Source organism: Xyrauchen texanus, chromosome 7 (assembly GCF_025860055.1).
Source record: "Xyrauchen texanus isolate HMW12.3.18 chromosome 7, RBS_HiC_50CHRs, whole genome shotgun sequence".
In the NCBI taxonomy this organism is placed as follows: Eukaryota; Metazoa; Chordata; class Actinopteri; order Cypriniformes; family Catostomidae; genus Xyrauchen; species Xyrauchen texanus.
Window position 1 is genome coordinate 35,088,066 of NC_068282.1, and position 23,038 is coordinate 35,111,103.

General features: G+C 41.3%; 1 protein-coding gene across 1 annotated transcript in view; it reads right to left on the bottom strand.

Annotated features, from left to right (window-relative positions):
• The window catches only part of LOC127646354 (protein disulfide-isomerase-like), a 42,312-nt gene that overhangs the window by 13,230 nt on the left and 6,044 nt on the right, over positions 1 to 23,038 (bottom strand). Inside the window, exons 3-7 of the mRNA XM_052129913.1 lie at positions 15,150 to 15,283; positions 14,735 to 14,872; positions 5,790 to 5,894; positions 3,520 to 3,645; positions 3,134 to 3,334 (exon numbers count right to left, since the gene is read on the bottom strand). Of these exons, the coding sequence (XP_051985873.1) occupies positions 3,134 to 3,334; positions 3,520 to 3,645; positions 5,790 to 5,894; positions 14,735 to 14,872; positions 15,150 to 15,283 (704 nt within the window). The remainder of the gene's footprint in view (positions 1 to 3,133; positions 3,335 to 3,519; positions 3,646 to 5,789; positions 5,895 to 14,734; positions 14,873 to 15,149; positions 15,284 to 23,038) is intronic.

Sequence of the window (23,038 nt, forward strand, 5' to 3'; positions counted from 1 at the left end):
TTTACCCAAATCAGTTTTTCATTTACGGCTAAATTAACGCATGGCGCAGACATGCATCTAAGGGAGGTATGGTAGATATGATCAAATTGTGCGGCCCAATTTTGAAAAAATTCAAACCTTTTAAAATGCATGATTTGCCTGCAAATGAATATTGTAAAAGATGCCAGGTAACTTGCAGTGCACACACCCAACACCAGAAATGCCATTTGAACATCTGATGGATTTTATTGAATAGTGGTTCCAGCCAGGTCTCCGAAGCAACCAAATTGGCCCGGTTGCTAGGCAGGGTAGAGTCACCAGTAACCTCCTCATGGACACTATAATTTGGTTTGCTCTCGGTGGGGCAACTGGCGAGTTGTGCGTGGATGCCGCGGTGAATGGCGTGAAGCCTCCACTTGTGCTATGTCTCCGCGGTAACACGCTAAACAAGCCACGTGATAAAATGCACAGGTGGAAGTTGTCTTCACGTCCGAGACCTGAGTTTCATCTTCTGCCACCACGAGGACTTAAGAGTGCATTGGGAATTCCAAATTGGGGGAAAAAAAGGGGAGAAATTAAATTTAAAAAAAAAAGAGAAAGGGGTGAAATGCCCCAAGACAAGTTTATAGGTATGCACAAAACAATCTCAAAAACAACTAAAAATAGAATACAGTTAAAAGGACATTAATTACAAATGGAAATGTTGTGCTTTTGTGCACAGTATAATACATTTAGGATTTTCTTGAACTTTTTCTGTCTTGGTAAAAGTTAAACCCAGCATTTGAAGCCCCTTTACTGAATTTCATTTGTGAATGAACTGAATCTAGTGGGCCTTTTCCACTGCATGGTACAACTCGACTCTGCTCACTTTTTGGGGGTTTTCCACTGTGGATAGTACCTGGTACTTATTTTAGTACCACCTCTGTTGAGGTTCCAAGCAAGCCGATACTAAATGGGACGTCAAAATCCTGCAGATCACCGATTGGTCAGGGAGAATAATCACTACCAGTGTCACGGATTTCCAACATGCGACATCAACCCGTTAGTTTTAAAGTTTTAGTCATGATGATAGCAGTATCATTGGTTCACGTGATTTTCGAATTGTGAAAAATGGCTGTGCGCAAAACCACGCCATGGTCAATAAACGAGGTGCAGACGGTCCACTCATTAGCTAGGAGCGATAAAAAAAAAAAGTCTCTCAGGAAGTGTATCAGCTGTTGGCCACAAACGGCTACCACCGGACCTACCAACAGTGTAGGGAAAAGTAAAAAAATTGGAAGTGTTTGACCAAAGGGACACTGCCCTGGACTGGCGTTTATTCACGATGGATGATGGTATGTTTTATGTTAACTCTATACTCTGTTTGAAAGCTTCACTATATTTAGTTGACCAGCAACTGGAAGCTTGCTTCTAAAACAACCAGGCCAATTTAACTGTTACACGAAAAATGTAAAATCACCATGCAACAACTGTTTATGCAGCACAATGAGCTAGTAGCTAACAGCTAGCAGTCGTGTTATTGTTTTGATCAGTTTGATGTGTTTTAAGATGCTTTAAACTGCAATGGAAATGCAAGCTCAGAAAAGTAAAGAGTAGAGTTGAGGCAAGTCAAACCGTAAAGTGCAGTGGAAAAGTGCTATAGTATTATACTCATTCACGAAAAACATGAATCAGTTGCCGTGAACTAGGATCAACTGAAATGGGAGGAGCAGCATGTCCTTCGAGCAGTTCCTCGGGTCTCGTTCAACAAGAAAAGTGGATGGATGAATTATGAATACAAGTGAGTAATGAAACAATGTTCGTAATAACATTAGTTGTCATTGTAATGTAACTATTTTGTTGGCTAATATTCTCCTTTTGTAGATCTCAATAAACGTTGTGCTAGATATGCTAATTTTAAGTTAAGGGTAATCAGACTTGTTCTGGTCATGCTTTTGGTTCAAAAGGTCAGTGTGTGAAGTATCGATCTTCTACTGGTCAGGAGTCCTCGTCATCCAGATTCGCAGTTCAGAGATCAAAGCTTGAACTTTATGCAGCATCATACAAAATTTCTTTGCATGAGCTTGCGTTTCTGGTCTCCTGCATTGAATGGGGTCACAAAGTGTAATGTGACCACCCCTTGAGGTATAAACCGAAGATTACTGTGCAGTAGTTTTGTTTTGTGGAATCTTTGCGGTTGTTAGGAGGCAATTTTTGATTAGTGCACATGTTGTTTAAACTAGAGCAGGGAATTGCCCACCACCTCATACACTGGCAGCCAAAAGTTTGGAATAATGTACAGATTCTGCTCTTATGGAAAGAAATTGGTACTTTTATTCACCAAAGCAGCATTCAACTGAACACAATGTATAGTCAGGACAATAAATAACGTGAAAAATTAGTATTACAATTTGAAAAAAAAAAAAATAAAAAATACAATGATTTCTCATCAAAAAACCCACCACGTGCAGAAATTACAGCTTTGCGGATCCATGGCATTCTTGCTGTTAGTTTGTCCAGATACTCAGCATACATTTCACCTCACACTTCCTGTAGCACTTGCCACAGATGTGGCGGTCTTGTCAGGCACTTCTCATGCACCTTACAGTCTAGTGTATCCCACAAAAGCTCAATGGTGTAAAGATCCAGAACACTTTTCCAATTATCTGTTATCCAATGTCTGTTTCTTTGCCCACTCTAACCTTTTCTTTTAGTTTTTCCCGTTTCAAAAGTGGCCATTTCATAAGGCCTGCACCCCCACCCCCAGAGTCTTCTCTTTACTGTTGTACACGTAACTGGTATTGAGCGGGAAGAATTCAATGAAGGGGGCCTGTCTAGATTTGATAAAAAAATTAAAAAAAATACTTTTCAAATAGTGATGCTGTATTTTTACATCAGTAATATTCTGACTATAATTTGTGATCAGTTGAATGTCATTTTGGTGAAGTACCAATTTCCTTCCAAAACTTTGACACCAGTGTATGTCACAATTCAATGAATCACAATAGCATAACTGCATCACAATTTAAACTGTGAGTGTGTTACCTAGCATGTCCTTGATACAGGGGTATAAATTATTAATACAATACCACCAGAAAAAGTATCATGTGGTATTGAGATTTTATCAACACAGCTCTAGTTTAAACCTTAAATCTGAGCAATGCTCTGGGCTCACCTTTAGTTTCCCCTCTGTAAAGGCTGTGCAGAAGGCAATGATGTTCTCTGCTGTGATGTCAGAGGTATCTGGTTTGTATTTGGTCATCTCTTCCTCTAGAGTGATAAGTCGGATTGCTGGGCACTCTTCCTTCTTCAAACCAAAAAACTCCAGGATTCGCTGGTTATCATCCACATCACTGTCAATAAAGATGAAGAGAATCTTTGTGGAAAGATAGAACAAGGTTATTACTTGCCAAAATACAAATATATTGTCAAAATTACTAAAACAAAACCCAAGGGTTCAAACAAGAATTTTGATCTTGCAACTAAACTCGAGGGAATTAAAAAAAAAAAAAAAAACCTTACAAATTTTTACATAATTCTTGAAACAAAAAAGGCACTGACCTTGCCTTTGAAGCCCTCTGATGCTTTTTTAAATTGGTCCATCTTGTCCTGGAAGTCATTGGATGTTTTGGGCACAAACATTAGAATGTGGGACTTGATCTCACCTCCAAAGATTTTGGGAGCAGTCTGCAGAAGAGTCACAGGATCAATAATTTCCCCCCATAACATTCTACCTTTAAATGCACACAATATCTTAATTCAGTAAAAAGGCACACCTGGGTCCTGTATATATTAGTTCAAACACACGTCTCTAATGTCATCTAGTGATTTAACACCATGCCAGCTTCCATGGCATTTTCAGTTAATGCATTAAAAAGGTGTAGAATTAAGTATTTTTTAAATTGTAAAATTAGATGGTTTTACATTGCAACAGTGCCTCAGATGCAAATCCATTGTAGTTGTGTTTAAGATAGGTTTGATTAATCTGTCCTGTCTATAGGTTGGGTTGCCCTCAGGAGGTTTTGGTGACACCCCATTTGTGGGTTCTTCTCAGGAGCATCAAGTGGATGCTACCTGCTGCGTTCCTCTCAGGAGATCTTGTGGGATCTCCTGTATGTTCAGTTAGCACATTTGCCATTAGGTATAAATATCTGCCACATAGACAGAATTTTGGGTTAAGATTCAGAAGAGCTACATGATCAACATCAACATGAATAAACTCTTCCCCACAAAGCACGTGGTCTGGCTAACTCTTCTTTATATATTTGAAGAACTCCGATATCAGTGGCTCTCCAATGTATTGGCTCAACCAAATACAAGAACATCTAACAGAGTAAAATGATTAAATAAAACCTAAGGTTTTTAAAGTTTGTTCTTGATATATACTAACACTGATCAAGGGTTGATGTCAATATGTAACAATAGACCAAAATCTGGACATTCATGCATTTGTAATTTGTTCCCAAGGATGAGCCAGACTTGAAGATAAACAATTTTTTTTCTGAGGTTTTAGCTGATTTCTTTTGATTTTCCCATGATGTCAAGCAAAGAGGCACAGAGTTTGAAGGCAGGCCTTAAAATACATCCACAGGTACACCTCCAATTGACTCCAATTAGCCTATCAGAAGCTAATTGCCTAAAGGCTTGACATCAAGTTAATGACTTCAACTTAAGTGTATGTAACTTTTGACTTAAACTGTTGGTATGAGTAAAATTTACATTTGTTCAACATTCTACAAAGAACGGACAACATTTCTCACAAATAAAAATAATAATTTAGAGCATTTATTTGCAGAAATTGACAACTGGTCAAAATAACAAAAAAGATGCAGTGTTTTCAGACCTCAAATAATGTTTTGAAAACAAGTTCATATTCATTTTTAAACAATACTAATGTTTTAACTTGGGAAGGGTTCAGAAATCAATATTTGGTGGAATAACCCTGATTTTCAATCACAACTCTGTGTCTTGGAATGCTCTCTACCTGTCCTTCACATTGCTGTTGGGTGACTTAATACCACTCCTGGTGCAAAAATTAAAGCAGCTCGGCTTTGTTTGATGGCTTGTGGACAACAATCTTCCTCTTGTTCACATTCCAGAGGTTTCCAAGGGGGTTCAGGTGTGGAGATTGGGCTGGCCATGACAGGGTCTTGATCCAGTGGTCCTCCATCCACATGACTGACCTGGCTGTGTGGAATGGAGCATTGTCCTGCTGGAAAAACCAATCCTCAGAGTTGGGGAACATTGTAAGAGCAGAAGCAAGCAAGTTCTCTTCCAGGATAACCTTGAATGTGGCTTGATTCATGAGTCCATCACAAAGATGAATTTGCCCAATTCCAGCCATGGAGATCCTCCACCTGGTCGTCAAATGGTTAGGACAGAGACCTTCAAGCCACATTGTCTCACACCCACTGTGAAATTCTTGCAGGATCGGTGATGATCTGGGGGAGCTTCAGCAAGACCCTGTCATGGCCAGCCCAATCTCCAGACCTGAACTCCATTGAATTGTGATCAAGAGGAAGATGGATGGCCACAAGCCATCAAAAGAAAATAAAAAATATAGCTTAAAAATGAATATGTACTTGTTTTCTTTGCATTATTCGAAGTCTGAAAACACTGCACCTATTTTGTCATTACCAGTTTTCATTTTCTGCAAATAAATACTCCATGTACCAACAATTCTCCCAAATTCCATATAAAAATATTGTAATTTAGAGTAAAATGACAATCTAAATTTGATTCTACAAACACACATATAAATGGTAAATTCTGAGAAACTGATAATTGTGCAGTGTCTCAATTTTTTCCAGAGATGCATGTCTAAATATTACCTGCTCTGTGAACTCAATGACCAAAGGAAGTTGGTTGGCCTTGATGAAGTTCAGGAGCTTGTCTTTGCTGATCTCCCCATCTAATGTGTTACGCCCCTCATCGAACTGAGGAGAGAGAGAAAGAGGGTGTATGAGAGAAGTCATATTTAACGTCAATACATTACATTCCTACATATACACAACACAAACCTTGTGAGCAATAGTCATTGTAATTGAGTGTTAAGTTAATGGTGCATCACTCAACACAAATGTGACTGCAACCGTTTCTGGCAACAGTTCAGTGGATATCCTAAATTAATTCAATGCTGTGGGCATTAAAAGACAGACATCCATAAAAGAGAGCTGCTGCATAATGAAATGGGGCAGTAAGGACAATTAATTTCACAGGAACTACAGTGCGTCTGGAAATTATTCACAGCGCTTCACTTTTTCCACATTTTGTTATGTTACAGCCTTATTCCAAAATGGATTAAATACATTATTTTCCTCAATTCTACAAACAATACCCCATAATGACAACATGATTTTTTTTTTTAAATCAAAATGTATAAAATTTGGCTATAAAAAAAAAAATCACATGTACATAAGTATTGACAGCCTTTGCCATGACACTCAAAATTGAGCTGAGGTGCATCCTGTTTCCACGGATCATCCTTGAGATGTTTCTACAACTTAATTGGAGTCTACCTGTGGTAAATTCAGTTGATTGGACATGGTTTGTGCTCTTGACATGCACTGTTAACTGTGGGACCTTTTATATAGACAGGTGTGTGCCTTTCCAAATCAAGCCATGAAGTCCAAGGAGTTGTCTGTAGACCTCAGAGACAGGATTGTATCGAGGCACAGATCTGGGGAAGGTATAAATGTACAATATCAGGAAAATAAGGTCTTTCCTCTCTGAACATGCCACGCAACTGCTTGTTCAGTCACTTGTCATAACTAGACTGGACTACTATAACTCTCTCGTTGCAGGCCTTTCTGCATGTGCAACTAGACCTCTGCAAATGATCCAGAATGCAGCAGCACGTCTGGTCTTTAATGAACCAAAGAGTGCGCATGTTACACCACTCTTTGTCTCTCTCCATTGGCTGCCAGTTGATGCACGTATTAAATTCAAGGTTCTGATGCTGGCATACAAAACAGTCACTGGGTCTGCTCCAGCATTAGTGGAGCGGCTAAGTGCTTATGTTTGGCAGAATCGTTCAGTTTATGATAAAAGCGTGAAAATTGGCATGAGCAGTCTCCATGGGTCACTTGACAAGAAAATTGTCCGAGCCACTTGAAATTTCAAGATGGCGGCCATTTTTCGAGATGGCCGACACCTTATTGGAGCAGTTAAGTGATATAGTGGTTTATTTGGTGATACAAGCATGTAAATTGGCATGAGCAGTCTCTGATGGGCACATTCATTGACTCTTTCATTAAGTTTCATTGTCACTGCTTCTCGTAAGGGGGACATTGCACTCTCATCTTGACATACAAAGCACAAAGCTTTCGAGAGCTGGGATCATCTTGGCCTCTTGACATGGATATCTTTGGTATCTTCAGTGTCTTTAGCAGCAGTAGATGCTCTCTTTTGGGCCCTTTCCAGCTTTGTGTTATTGAACATAAGTTTACAGCTTGAATTATATTTTGCTCCGTTTCTTGTCAATGTGTTTTCTATACCATCACCTTCATCTAGTCGGGTTGGACTAAGTATGATTGATCTTATGAAATAATGGAACGTTTCTTGCAATGGTATCATAACCAGTACGATCGTGCTCTCTGTTGAATAAACGAGTTTTTCCTTGGTGTCCTGCTGACAAATGAAACATCTGTCCCAGTTAGTTTTCTCAACTGTTATGATGGCTTCTACCATGTCTGCAGCAAATGTATAGGCAGAGGCCGAGGGTTTATCCTTTTACCACCTTTTACCAAGCACTTTGATGTATGGGATACAACGAAGTTCATGCCTTAACCCTACACTTAGTCCGATCATTCATCCAATGCCATTTATATCCCGTGCGATCTGTACACCATCCGGTTAACTAAAACCCCATTAACCTTGGCTCGGCTCTCCCGCGCTGGCACAACCTGTCAATTCAGGTGCGGCTATCTAACTGTTTTGGGGTAGATTAGACAGCATTTGGGATACTAACTTTACAATTAGCTGACATTGAACCCCACTCTGAGTTTAACAGCAGTGATATATCACCAGTGTGCCCTGGTAGTGCAGATATTCACTCTTGTCTAATCTATCTATAATCAACAAATCAACACAACTGTATTTTGATGCGTTAAAAGTTGTTCTTTAAAATAATCTAAAACATATAAAATAAAATGACACCAAATCGTCCTTAATGAAAAAAAAAACCAATACATTTCTATTGGAAAACGGATCTTTTGAGGATCCAGGTGCCGGCCATCTTGAAAAATGGCAGCCATCTTGAAATTTCAAGTGGCTCGGACAATTTTCTTGTCAAGTGACCCATGGAGACTGCTCATGCCAATTTTCACGCTTGTATCATAAACTGAACGATTATATCACTTAGCCACTCCACTACATACCTAAAATCATTTATGCAGATCTACACTCCCTCCAGAAGCCTGCGGTCGGCTAAGGAATGTCGTTTTCTTGTAACAACACAGAGGCACCAGAACACTTTTCCGGACTCAGTTTCATCATACCACGTTGGTGGAATGACCTTTCCAACTCAATCCGTGAAGCTGACTTACTCTTAAAAAACGGCTAAAAACACATCTTTTCCAAGAGCACTTAACCAGTCACTTAAAAAAAAAAAAAAAAGTCTTGTTGCTCTTAAATCTGTTTTGAATGCTATTCTGATGCTAGTGAAACTTAGTAATGCACTTTTCGTACAAATGTCTCCTTAAGATGATTCGCTTATGTTGTCCTCTTTTGTAAGTCGCTTTGGATAAAAGCGTCTGCCAAATGAATAAATGTAAACGTAATGTAAAACTTTCTGCAGCATTGAAGGTCCCAATGAGCACAGTGGCCTCCATAATCCGTAAATGGAAGTTTGGAACCACCAGGACTCTTCCTAGAGCTGGCCGCCTGGCCAAACTGAGCGATCGGGGGAGAAGGGCCTTAGTCAGGGAGGTGACCAAGAACCTGAAGGTCACTCTCCACAGAGAAACACTGGATCACTGTCAGAGAGGAGAAACTTCCAGTAGAACCATCTCGGCAGCACTCCACCAATCAGGCCTGTATGGTAGAGTGGCCAGACGGAAGCCACTCCTCTGTAAAAGGCACATGACAGCCAGCCTGGATTTTGTCAAAAAGCATCTGAAGGACTCTGACCATGAGAAACAAAATTCTCTGGTCTGTTGAAACAAAGGTTGAACTATTTGGCATGAATGGCAAGGGTCATGTCTGGAGGAAACCAGGCACTACTCATCACCTGGCCAATACCATCCCTCCAGTGAAGCATGGTGGTGGCAGCATCATGCTGTGGGGATGTTTTTCAGCAGCAGGAACTGGGAGACTAGTCAGGATCGAGAGAAAGATGAATGCAGCAATGTACAGAGACATCCTTGATGAAAACCTGCTCCAGAGCACTCTGGACCTCAGACTGGGGTGAAGATTCATCTTCCAACAGGACAACGACCCTAAGCACACAGCCAAGATAACAAAGGAGTGGCTACGCGACAACTCCGTGAATGTCCTTGAGTGGCCCAGCCAGAGCCCAGACTTGAACAAGATTGAACATATCTGGAGAGATCTGAAAATTGCTGTGCACCGATGCTCCCCATCCAACCTGGAGCTTGAGAGGTCCTGCAAAGAAGAATGGGAGTAACTGCCCAAAAATAGGTGTGCCAAGCTTGTTCACAAAAAGACTTGAGGCTGTAATTGGTGCCAAAAGGTGCTTCAACAAAGTTGAGCAAAGGCTGTGAATACTTATGTACATGTGATTTGTTTTGGTTTTTATTTTTAATACATTTGCAAAGATTTCATACAAACTTTTCACATTGTCATTATGTGGTATTGTTTGTAGAATGAGGAAAATAATGAATTTAATCAATTTTGGAATAAGGCTGCAACATAACAAAATATGGAAAAGTGAAGCGCTGTGAATACTTTCCAGATGCACTGTATATAAATAACACTAAAGGGGGAAAGGTCAATGATTTATTTAGCCAATTATTGTTAATGCATAAAATGCCTACTCTGTGGTGAGAACAGATCACAGTTGTTTTTGAACAGAAGACTTGCATTTGTTATGAATCTTACAGTTCATTGTGCATCCTTCCAAGTTCCAAACAATAATAATAATAATAATAATAATAATAATAATAATAATTATTAAATATTTCTAAACGCATTTAATTAACTACATTGAAAAAGTACAAAATTAATACATGTCTTAAAAAAAATTTTTGGGCTGAATTGAACAAAATTAATGTATTGCAATTTACTTTTCCCCAATTATAAATTTACCCCTATTGTGAAATAAGATTATGGTCATACCACCCACCTGCAATTTAGTCTTTTATGCATGAATGTAGTATCATATGGATTTAGTGTGAAGATTTCCTAATATACCTCAGGAGCACAATATCCTGGTCCTATTTGCATATGCATATTTTCCCTTAATGCTGAACAGCTGAAAACAAGTGATTTTATTTATGGTTATGACAAAAAAAAACTGTGGTCATAAATTGTTACAATTCCCCATTTTGAAAAATGAAGTCTAGTATAGGTAAAAAGCTGGGATCTTGAGCCTCTATATATTATAAGAGGCTGCCAAATAGTGTATATGCAAGTAAAATCACTAAAGTGAGTCAACTCTTACAGACAGTGTGTGGAGTCTTAATGCCACCACACCTCGCCCAAACATTCAATTTATTTTCAAGGATGAGCCACAATAAACCTTTGATTAATCGGCTTGGCCAGTGTGGAAAGAATCACTGACACTTATAATCAAAAGAGCATCATTACCCAATGCAATCAAAGGTCAAGCGGAGAAACGGTCCATCAACTGGAACCAGCAGAAATCAGAACCAAATCATTGGAGCAAAGACCAATAATAGCAACGGCAGCATTGCCAGAAGAGACTTTTTTCAGGTGCTGCTTCATCATGTTACCGTGGCTGCACAGAGGACTTGAAAAATGAGGGACTATTTAGCCAGTGACAGAGCGCTAGCATTAAAATGAATGGGAGGAACTGGATGTAGAAAAGTCCTGCCTCACAGGAAATAGAGCAAATCACCTTTCAGATACTGGCGTCACCTCTCAGTAAACTGGAAAACATGCATGTGCATTAGCTGGACCAGCCTGAAATATATTGCCTAGCGTGATCTGATAAAGCACAATTTATGACCCCATTGTTGTCAGATTTAAAATATGTTCTTTGTACAATGTTCTTCATCGAAATGCAAAACACTCTGCATTGCAGAGAGATTGAAGAGAGCATTTTGATTTTAACATGATATAGCATATTACATCTGTTGACCTAAGGTACAGGCTGGGCAATATGGCTACAAAAATTCTATATATTTTTCAGCCTATTGACGATATTTGATATACATCTTGATCTAAAATGGCTCAAATGCCCCCCCCCCGAGAAATCATTATTTCTAGGTATGCACCGATCCGATACCTGGATCGGTATCAGCTCCGATACTGCCGTTTTAAACTGATCGTTTAACGGTCCAACGAGCCCGATCCAAATCTGATACTGTGTGTTAAGTCATGTTCATCATAGTCAAGCTAAAAAAACAAAACAAAAAAAAAAAACATTAAAACAATAAAATTAATTCATATGACTTGTGCATTTTATTCAAAGCCACTTGAAGACATGCAATAGCTCTGTGAATCACAAAAGGCTGTTTAATAAGTAAATATATAAAAAGGCACACAAAGCTCCAGCGCATTATTGAATGGCACTGCTCTGTTTACACACTCTCTTGGCTAATTTCAGCCTTCACAGATGCGTGCAATATTTGAGCGCTACTCACATCTCAGATGTAGATGCTCAACAGTTCAGTTCACTTATAATTTGCATTTAGAATCATAATGTTGATAAAAACATCTCATTACAGTGACGTCACAAAATAAGCAACCGTGTGGTTCTTCAGAGTAACAGATTTCAATGGTGGATATGGGCTGCGCTCCAGTTTCTTTTAAGCATCATATTGTATTTTATATTGTAATAATGTTTGTAAAGGTAAGGCAAATACAAATGATTGTAAATTGATATCTATGGTATAGAATAAATGTAATTACTGCTAAATTACTGCTTAAATTAGTCCATGTACAGTAAATATGGCATATTCAATATTTAAACTTATTAACAGCTGATTTAAATCGACCAAGTTACTGCGTTCAGTAAGCCCCTAGATGGCTAGAAAGGGGTCGATTCATCCCGTTAGATCTTCAATGGGGATCTTGTTCATGTAAGATCATCGTTAGATTTCCAAGTAATTTGTGATCGGAGTTTGTGCGATTCGTGAACATGTTAAATCTACCAATACCAGCTGCATGGCAAAAGGGTCTCATAAGAGCAGATGCAATAACAATGATGGTGATTCCTGAAATATGCTATTCATGCCATATTCTTTGTAGGCTACACTTTCAAAACACTTAGAACAGTTAAGCGGAATTATTTTATTGCCATTTTGTACAAATCAAATGCACATTGGCCTAATTATTAACATGACAAAACAAACCTGTTATTACATTTTTTTATATATTTTACACAGAAATCGAGCAACACGACAAACTCTCCCATTACAATGACTGCTGTCACTCACTGCAGGTTTACACTGTTTGAGACCTGCATTTCGACTGGAGCACAGTGATGCTCCGCACAATGTTCTGCACTCTCGCGAATGCTCTCATTAAAAACAAAGCCATCTAATCAGCATAACAACTCTTAAATTATTTACACCGCATCTGTGCCTTGTGTAGTGCTTTTCGCTCTTGTTCTACAGCTTCTTTAAAGTGTCAGGTGATGTTTCTTCAGTATTCATTTTTGTGTGCTGTGCGAACACAGCTAGAACATAAAGCAAGCATCTGGGCAATCAGATGGTTTAAAACTTGCATATTAGGATCAGTTGTCATTACAGATAGGACTGAGGACTAATCTAAGTGGCTCTGATTGGCCATTGCGGTTTCATTGCTCAACGGACATGTTAGTGATTGGTTAGAATACTCAACTGCTGCATTGACGCAACAGGAGCAGACTTAAATTGAACAATGTATTCATCAATTTTCACAATTACATAATCGTGGCAGCCGTAATCGTAATAGAGATTAGCATTCGATTAATTGTGCAGCTCTAGCATGAGGGTTTAAAAGTTAAAGGTGTCATGGAGAGACTCACAGAGAAAGAAATATGAATTCTGCAGCAGGGTTTATTGAACAGATGATTGAAACAGTGATGCAAACATTGAGTGAATCCAATTTAGCAAAGTGGCAAACAGCATACGAGTAATACCTAGCCAGGGTATAGACACGATGAAGAGATAAAAATACAATGTTGCTAGTGAAACTTAGTAATGCCCTTTTCGTACAAATGTCTCCTTAACATGATTCGCTTATGTTGTCCTCTTTTGTAAGTCGCTTTGGATAGAAGCGTCTGCCAAATGAATAAATGTAAATGTAAAAATTTCTGCAGCATTGAAGGTCCCAATGAGCACAGTGGCCTCAGTCATCCGTAAATGGAAGTTTGGATCCACCAGGACTCTTCCTAGAGCTGGCCACCTGGCCAAACGGAGCGATCGGGGGAGAAGGGCTCACAACACTCTTATAATACTTACAGGCAATAATGAAGACACAGGTATGTTTGACATGGTAGAACGGTCTGGAGTCTCAGATGCTATCGATGAGAACAGACAAAGTGTGTGTGAAAGCGGAGTGTGTATGCATGTATAAATACACACAGTCCTTGATTAGCCACTAATGATATGCAGGTGCGTGTAATCAAAACTCAGGGGAGAGAGAGCGCTGTGACTGCAGTGAGAAAGAGAGAGAGACCGGTGGATCCGTGACAAAAGGTGCATGAATGAGATATTACTATAATATATTATTATTGTTTAAAAATTATAATATTTAAGTTGAATGGGTTCCAAAAAAATAACTGAATGAAAAGTGTGCTGATCTTTTACAAATAAATTGAACAAAAGTCCAGAAAAAGAGCTTCATTTCTACTGATGACTTATACCGGAATTACTGTTCATTTTGCTGCTACATTATCCAGTATACTAGTTAACAAAGTTTTTCCTAATAAGCTATACATTTATATTGAAATAATGTGTAGTTAGAGATTTGTCTGTCTTTACATAAAGTGTACCATAACAAGTTCCACACAATAATGTAAATATATTCTAAACTGATTATGCAAAAACAATGGAATCAGATCGGCCGATGTTGAGATTTCCGATATCGGAAAAGAAAATGGTATCGGTGAATCCCTAATTATTTCATCCAAACAGATTTGTACGATGCAGAAAGCACGGATGGAATCGTGGAATTTAGTTATAAAAGACGTAATTATCTATAAAACGTGCAAGGTCACTTAATTTGACCTTTTCAATAAAATGAATGTAATAACGCTCAATTGATCAAATTAAAGTCGCAACATGCCCTAATGTGTTGATTTTTAATTAATTTGATTTAACTAAATAAATATACAGTGTGAATGTTCTCTGCAGTTCAAAGGGTATGTGTAAAGCAGTCCATTCATTTACTGATAACATTAACCAAAACACCTTACCAGAAGAATCACGTGACTATATCAATACAGTATAGAGGTAAAATTTGGTGATACTTCGTAATATCCAATATGCAACCAATTTCAGCAAAAGGCTTTGAAATACCTGTGATTATTCTGATCCCAGCATGGTGTATTCAAGAGTATAATGGTTTGAAAATGCCTCCCATTAAACAAAAACAAAAAATATGTTCAGTCAGAGGAGAGAAACATTGGGCAAAAAAAAAAAACTACCTTCTTAAACAGCACAACACCATCCTTAGCAACTTCAAACTTTGAAAAGACTGCATCGCCAGAGGTGATGGCAAAGGGGATGTCGTCCACAGCCTCAGCGGCTTTAAAGAAGGCCTGTGCGCCTTGTGATTCAACATCCTAAAGGGGACAATAGAAAAAAAGTATATTAACATTGGACAGAAATTCAGACTCTGGTACCAAATTTACAAAACAACTTTTAATGGTTTCACTCATAAAGGGAGTTTGACTGATTATTTGAAAGCTGCGACTGATATTCAACCACACAAATTTTACAAAACTGTTGTAAAATTAACTAAAATCCATTTATTGTAAGAACCAAAACAAATGCTAAAAATCAATGTGGGAAAACAATGAAAATCAAAAGCTGAATTTAAAACACAAAAACAAGAATTACCTTAAAGAAGCCAACAACAGCAACCTCATTATCTGCAATAAGAGATTCTGCCTGTGTGACATCACTTAAAGTAGTGGCTGCAGGACCAGTTCGCTTTTTTAACCAGTTGACAAAGTCATCAGCCTGTCGACCAGCTGCAGACACAAGAGTAAGAGCATTTCATAGACAATAGAACTTTGTGCCACCAAGCAAACACTTGCAAAAATGTAAATTAACATAGTTGAGTTGTGTGAATGAAGGCAATGCCTTTATTTAAAATCAAAGTGCCTTAGAGAGACCCAAACCACACAGCTGAGAGGTAAGGCCATGCAAGAAAAATCAGACAAAAGATCGGTTTGATTTAAATATTACCAATAAATGGGAATATTATAACAGTGTGCAGATCCATTTTTTAATTAGTAATGTAAAAACAACATGCCCAAAACAATTAACTGCTAAGAAATGAATGAATGTATATACACACACACACATATACATATATATATATATATATATATATATATATATATATATATATATATATACATACATACATATACATACATACATACATTAGTCACGGTACCAAAATTTCAGTAGTCAGTACCAATACCATTGAAATATCACGGTACTCGATAACATTTTCGGTACCAAAGCAAAAACAGGTTACTAAACAACACTCTTTTATTAACAAAGTGTGAACAAAACATTAGCAGCAGAACTAAGAACAGAAATAAGCCATGTAGCAACACTTTAAATATATAATTTTTTTGAATTATAACAAAACTGTACAATGTATGCTTAAAGTATTTTTGAACACTTATATAAGAGTTGCTTCAACTTGTGCAAATTTTACTTTAAGTTTTTACCAAGTTCTAAAAAAAACTAAATAAACAAGCATACAATAGAATGAATAATAAAAAAAACTATTTCCAATGTGCAAAGTGCTCTCGTATTAATAAAGCTGCAAATTGCCATTTTTCTTCACGATAAGAAATGCACAGTGGCATATATTATGATTAAATAAGTCCAGAGCAATCACGTTCTAATCTAGCTGCATTAAGCGTCTGCGCTCGAGGGATGAACGTCCCCGTGGCAGAGTCGCTCTCAGCCGGGTGCAGTTTCAATCTGTCCCCCTTAGATAGGGACATTCGCGCAACTCATTGAAGAGGCGCTTACCACATAGTTTCGAAGTTATTAACATGACCTGCTTCTGTATTATTTGAACTTTAATAAAGCTATAACACATTAAATATAACTGAATTTTAATGCCAGGATGTTTCCTTTAAAGAGCTCCGGCTCCGCTTATTCCACAACGAGACCGCTTCTGAATTTCCTTTTTTTTTTATAATTCCCTAATACTTTGGGATCTACATAAAATGAAGCTGTGGAAGTTTAGAGTGCATCTGGAGTGTGATATGTGTAATTCTCAGTCAGACGCGAACTGCAGTGCTGCTCTCGCACGTCATTAGTTTAATATGATTTCATTTTACGTTAAATGAGATCAAACGACAATTCGACAATTAAACTCTAGTGTAATTTTTTTATTTTCGACGTTGTCGATAATGTCGACTAAACGTTTCAGCCCTAATGCAAATGATAATATGCTTTTAAACAAACCTGCTTTGGTTGCTTGAACAAATCCGGGTGTCTTGTCTTTCAGGTGCTTTATTAAGTTTGATGCGTTTCCTCCTTTCATCAGAAAATTGTGAAAGCACAGTTTACAAATAGGTTTTTGCTGATCTATAATGTTTCCCTTTTCATCAGCCTCAAATACAAAGAATTTCCAAACTGGCTTTTTCCACTTTTCTTTTCGACACGATTCAGTTGAGACTCCACAGCAGCTTTGCTTGTCGCCATCTTTTGCTTGTTGTGAGCGTTCAAAAGTTCCCGACTCTGTATGGGTAGACCTGGTACTCGGTACCTTCAGAAATTCTGGTATCGTAAACATTTTTTATATATATATATATATATATATATATATATATATATATATATATATATATATATATATATATATATATATATATATATATATATATTTATATTTATATATTTATATATATATAGCTAGCATCTTTCAAAAGGCTAGCATCTGTCAAACAACAGGCAAAACACAGAATGGCAGAGGGCCTCTATTCTGTTTATGTAAACGTATGTCTACTTTAAGTGAAAATGATTGTGCAAAACAACAGTGCATGACAGCAGTAACATAACTAAATCCAACCTCAAACTGTAAACAGATGCTTCACCTCAAGTGAAGAACAAGTGTTGCAGGGCTACACAAATTTTTACGTAATTGCTATACATATCATATTGAACCGCTTTCTATTTAAGTACAAGTGACCGGTTTCTCTTAAAGAACAAAAGTTGCTAAATTTTCTGACAGTCTCTCCAGTTAGAAAGCTCATCAAGAACATGAGATTCTGCACTGAACAGTCTCTCACTCTCTGTGCTGGTGCTTGGGGCAGATAAATACCTGTGTGCAATCCGCGCAAGCAAAGGAAAGCGGTCTTTATGCGCCAGTAGACAAGGGTATTGTCGCTTCTGGCAATGGGTAGTTTAGCCAGATACGTTTCAAGTTGTGGTGTAGCTGTGCTAGTTGTGGCACTGCTGTGGATCGGGGCACTTTCCTGTAGAATCTCTTGCTGTACTCTATATTGAATTGATGTCGTGTTTTTAGGTGGTGTATCAAACCTGTAGTGGAAAAGTTCTTTGGCACCGTACCCCCTCTTAAAATTTCTGCTGAACAAACACTGCAGATCGCAAATTTGATGTCCTTATCAGAAACTTTGAAGAATTTCCACACCGCTGACATGATCAGCCTTTGTTGGGTAGGGCTGTAATAAGGGCTAGATCGATCCAGAGTGAAATGAGCACTGAGGGGTGGGGAGAGGAGGTATATATTTTCGGCCTTTTTTGGCAGCCGAAATTTCAGTGCCACACACACACACACAATGTATACCCATCCAATTATGCTTTTAAGGAACAGCTTAAGCTTTTCAAGTTGAATGACAACAGTCTCAAGCCTAGTCTTGATTATGCTTCAAACCAGTGGAGGGAGTACACTTCACAGTTTACAGCAGGAACTACTGAAGCAAGTTTATGTCCGTAATTACACTGCGATTCAGCATTTAAGCTTGGGGTGAGTTTGAGTTCTTATCTACCAGTTAAAGAGGACTTCATACAGCCCTTCCATCAAGGCCCTACAGACACAGACAGATTAAATAAAGAATAAACAAGACTTCTGGAATGCTCTTCCCAGTGGAAAAACTACTTCTGCAATTATATAAGAAATCTGAAAAATGAAAGTGATTCATTTTCTCGATGGGACAATTGGAGTGCTGGAACTCAGCATTTGCCAAGTCTGTTACAGTCTTACTACAGCAGACCAGACTCAGTCCTGCATAGGCAACATGAGTCACCGCATGCTGAGGGTCAGGGGGAGGGGCCTTACAAGCAGTCAGGAACGCAGGGCATCCACATACCGAATCACATGCACGTCTTCAGGAGTTAGCACTCACATTGATGGCATGCAAGCAACCATATCAACTATGCTGTTCCCTTATCGAGAGGTCTCTCCTATTTCGTAAGTAGCTTACGCTATGGGAAAACTCCGTTTTTCGAGAAATATTGAAGTCTTTATGTAAAGCGCATTGCAGCTGCACAGCAGACAGTGATGAGCGAAGCAGCTCGGTCATTGGCTGTGCTGCGGCAACTGCTCGAACCAATGACGGGGCGATTTAGAACCCCGCTTTCGTACGCTCATAGCCTGCTGAAATTAGCATATGAGGGCTATATAATGAGCATCCCGTCATTCCGGTTCTTTAGATTTAATCTCCTTCAGCGAAGACCTTCTCTTCGCTGGATCCTCCGGATTGTTGGAGTCTTTCGCCGCCGTTGACACGCTTACAGCGGGACTGCTGAGAGGACGCCGGCACCTTCAGCCGCCTTCGAAGCCTTCTGCTACGCCATCCGGCGCGCATCGCATATCCTTTTTCTTCTGCAAGTGTTCGCCCCCGCGATGCTTTTTAGAATTAAGAGTAATTTTTCAAGGCGTTGTTCAAATGTCTTCAGCCTGCGCCTCGTGCAGAGGCCCTCTTCACGATGGAGATCGGCACGTCCTCTGCACTCGCTGCCTGGGTCTGGACCATGCAGAAGCTGCACTCATTCAGGGCGGACGACTCCTTGGGCCTCGCCGAGCTGCGCGCTCGCTTTGCCGTTTTCACCGCAAGCGAGCCGGCTGCCCCCGTGCTGCCACCTCTGTTCGAGCCGTGCAAGAAAAAGCGCCGCTCACAGAGGCTGCCAGAGCACCCGACCCGGTGATGTCATGCCGGCTCAGTCCCCGCGTGCATCGCCGCTACCAGATGTCTCCCCGCAGCCGGTCCATTTCACGAGAGCGGACCTGCACCCCTCCAATGAAGCGGTGGGTCTAGTCTCGTTCGGCGCATCAGGGGACGACGATGGAAAGGATGACAGCCTCTCTCTTGACGCTGCATCTGACGACTGGCGGGCTCGTTCGACCCAGCGCCATCTACAACAGCGGACACGGCGCGGGCACCAGTATGGACTCGGAGATTGTCCATATCCTGTCTAAGGCCGTGGAAGACCTCGGGCTCGACTGGTCTTCTCCGGAAGAACCCGCCCGCAGCCGGCTGGATGAGTGGTTCCTGCAGGGGCGCCGGCAGGCCCCCCGACAGAGACCCTCTCCTTTCTTCCCTGAGGTGCACGATGAGCTCACAAGGTCGTGGAAAGCCCCGCACTCGGCTCCGCCCCTAGAAGAGACTGTGGCCAACCATCTATGCCCACCCTCCACCGCTGGATGGAAGGCCAGAGCTTCTCACCCATCGAAGCCGTGCAGAACCACATCAGCTCTCACCGGTCGCGCATACGCCGCCGCCGGTCAAGCTGCGTCAGCACTGCATTCGATGGCGGTTCTACAAGTGTTTCAAGCCAAACTTCTCCGCTCTATGGACGAGTCTGGACCTGAACCTGATGCTTTTAAGGACCTGCGCAGTGCTACGGACGTAGCTCTGCGAGCCACAAAGGCCACCGCCCAATCCATTGGCCGGGCCATGGCTAACTTGATTGTCCTTGAGCGCCATCTGTGGCTAACGCTAACGGAGATGAAGGACACGGATAAAGCACCCTTCCTTGATGCACCTGTCACACCGAGCGGCCTGTTCGGACCTACGGTGAGAGATTTCACGGAGCGCTTCACTGCGGCGCGGAAAGATTCGCAAGCTATGCATCACTTCCTGCCTAAGCGCTCCAGCTCATCTCAAAAACCGCCCCAGCAGCAGCAGCGAGCCAGAGCAGAGCCACCCGTCTCCCAGCCGAAGAGCAGACCGGAGAAGGACGCTCAACGCCGCTCGCGTTCCGCTGGCCGAAGAAAGCCGCAGGAGCAACGAGGCCCTCGACCCAGAATCACCCTGAATACGGAGCCTCGTAAGTCTTCCTAGCAGCAGGAAGAAAAAGAGGAAGTACGTGTCTCGCAGATGCCGGACTGCTTCCTCTCAAACATTCAAAACATTACCCAGTCCCCTTACAGGCGGCTGGAAATGTCTATACAGCAGTCAATGGGCCAGTCATAAAACTCGCTCACCTGCAATTAAACGCCGTTTTTACGGCGACACACAGAAATCACCAAAAGAGTCATTTTCTGCCTGTGTCACTAGGGGTTCACATGTCCACACTAAAGTGCGCATTCCCACATATCAATACTGTCCAAACAGTGCCAAACACCTCCCCAGCTCAGGCTGGATGTCTCAAACATGTAGATCGTGTGCCTATTGTCATGTATGCACCGCTACACACAAGCACTGTTCCCACAGTTATAAACACTTCCCCAGTGAAAACGGGAAGTGCTATAAGTGTAGCGCGTGTGCCTGCTGTATTGCACGCACCCCTACACACAGCTACCCACACAGTTTCAAACAGCTATGCCGCAAACATCACAGATGTAATCGCGCGAGCTAAGAAACTCCCGCTAAATCGCGGAAAGCTTTATGAAAGTGGCACGCGTGCCCATAATGATGAATGCACCCCCACTTCAAAACACTGTTCATACAGTTTCAAGCACTCATGCTGTCAGCATTTCGGAAATAGCGCATGTGCCTGTACTCTCACACGCACCTCTGCACTCGGCACTCAATACAGCTGCTCAGCGCGCACCTGCGCCTCTGAGAGCCGTAGATTCTGTGTTAGCACAAAGCGATTTGCCGGCGGGGACCATACGTCACTGCGACACACCCCCAGCCGGCATTCAGCCCATATCTGTGCGAGCAGAAGCCTGGGAAAAAAATCCCCATCATGCCGAAATGGGTTTTGAACATAATAAAACACGGATACTCACTTCAATTCGCTCGCAGACCACCCCGCTTTTCAGCGGTGGTCGAGACGAAAGTGAGGAAAGATGTGTCACATGTTCTACGCACCAAGGTGCTCAAACTGATAGAGAAGGGCGCTATAGAAACTGTTCTTCTTTGGGCGAGGCGGGTTTCTACAGCCGCTATTTTCTCGTCCCGAAAAAGGACGGTGGCCTTCGCCCCATCCTGGATCTCAGACATCTGAACAAAGCGTTAATGATCCGCTCGTTCAGAATGTTAACAACCAAACATATCCTCGCGCAAGTTCGCCCCCGGGATTGGTTTCTATCAGTGGATTTGAAAGACGCTTACTTTCACATCCCGATAGCGCCTCATCACAGGCCTTTTCTGAGATTAAGCTTTGAGGGACAGTCATACCAGTACACAGTACTACCATTCGACCTATCATTGGCCCCGTACATTCAAGAAATGTATGGATGCAGCACTTTCCCCTGAGACAGCGGGAGTCGCGGATACTGAATTACCTCGACGATTGGCTAATCATAGCACAATCAGAGGTTCAGTTAATGACACACAGATCTTGGACTATCAGCCATTTACAATGCCTGGGTCTGAGAATAAATTTAGCAAAGAGCGTGCTATCCCCCAGCCAAAATATTTCTTTTCTGGGAATAGTGCTAGACTCAGTGCAGATGACAGCGCGCCTCTCATCAGAGCGCGCTCTCTATTCGACGCCTTGCAACATCGTTCAGAACGGTAGCGCCGCGCCCGTCAAACGATTTCAGAGAATGCTCGGCCTCATGGCCTCGGCATCAGCTGTACTCCAGCTAGGATTGTTGCACATGCGTCCTCTCCAGTGCTGGCTCAAGAGCCGCGTCCCCACTCACGCGTGGCGCTCGGGCCACTTTTTGATCAGAGCAAATCACGGCTGTATAAAAGCCCTGACGCCCTGGAAAGCCATAAAATGGTATCAAACCGGCGTGAGTCTGGGCGTGAATACGCGGAGAAAAATGATCACGACAGATGCCTCCAAAATAGGATGGGGGGCCCTTTATGAGGGCAGGCCTGTTTCCGGTTTTTGGTCAAACCCGGAAAAGCGCCTACACATAAACTGTCTGGAAATGAAAGCGGTCGCCTTGGCTCTCAGAGCCCTGCTTCCGTACCTGCAAAACGAACACGTCCTGTCCGAACGGACAACATGGCGGTAGTTTCGTATATAAATCGCCAAGGTGGACTCAGGTCGAGCTCCCTGCACTCTATGGCCAGGGAGCTCATCCTATGGTCACAACACCACCTGCGCTCGCGCCAGGCGTCCTGAACCAAGGAGCGGACATGCTATCCAGAGACAAAGTTCTCCCAGGAGAATGGTCTCTCCACCCTCGGACGGTTCAGTGGTTATGGCGAACCTTTGGCGAGGCAGAGGTCGACCTCTTCACCTCCAAGGAAAACGCGCACTGACCTCTCTTCTCAAAAAGCATGGACGCGCTCGCCCAAATCTGGCCAAGCCGCCCCTTGTATGCTTTTCCCCCGATCACGATGCTGCCTCAGGTCATCAGTCAGATCAGGGAGGTGAAATGTGCA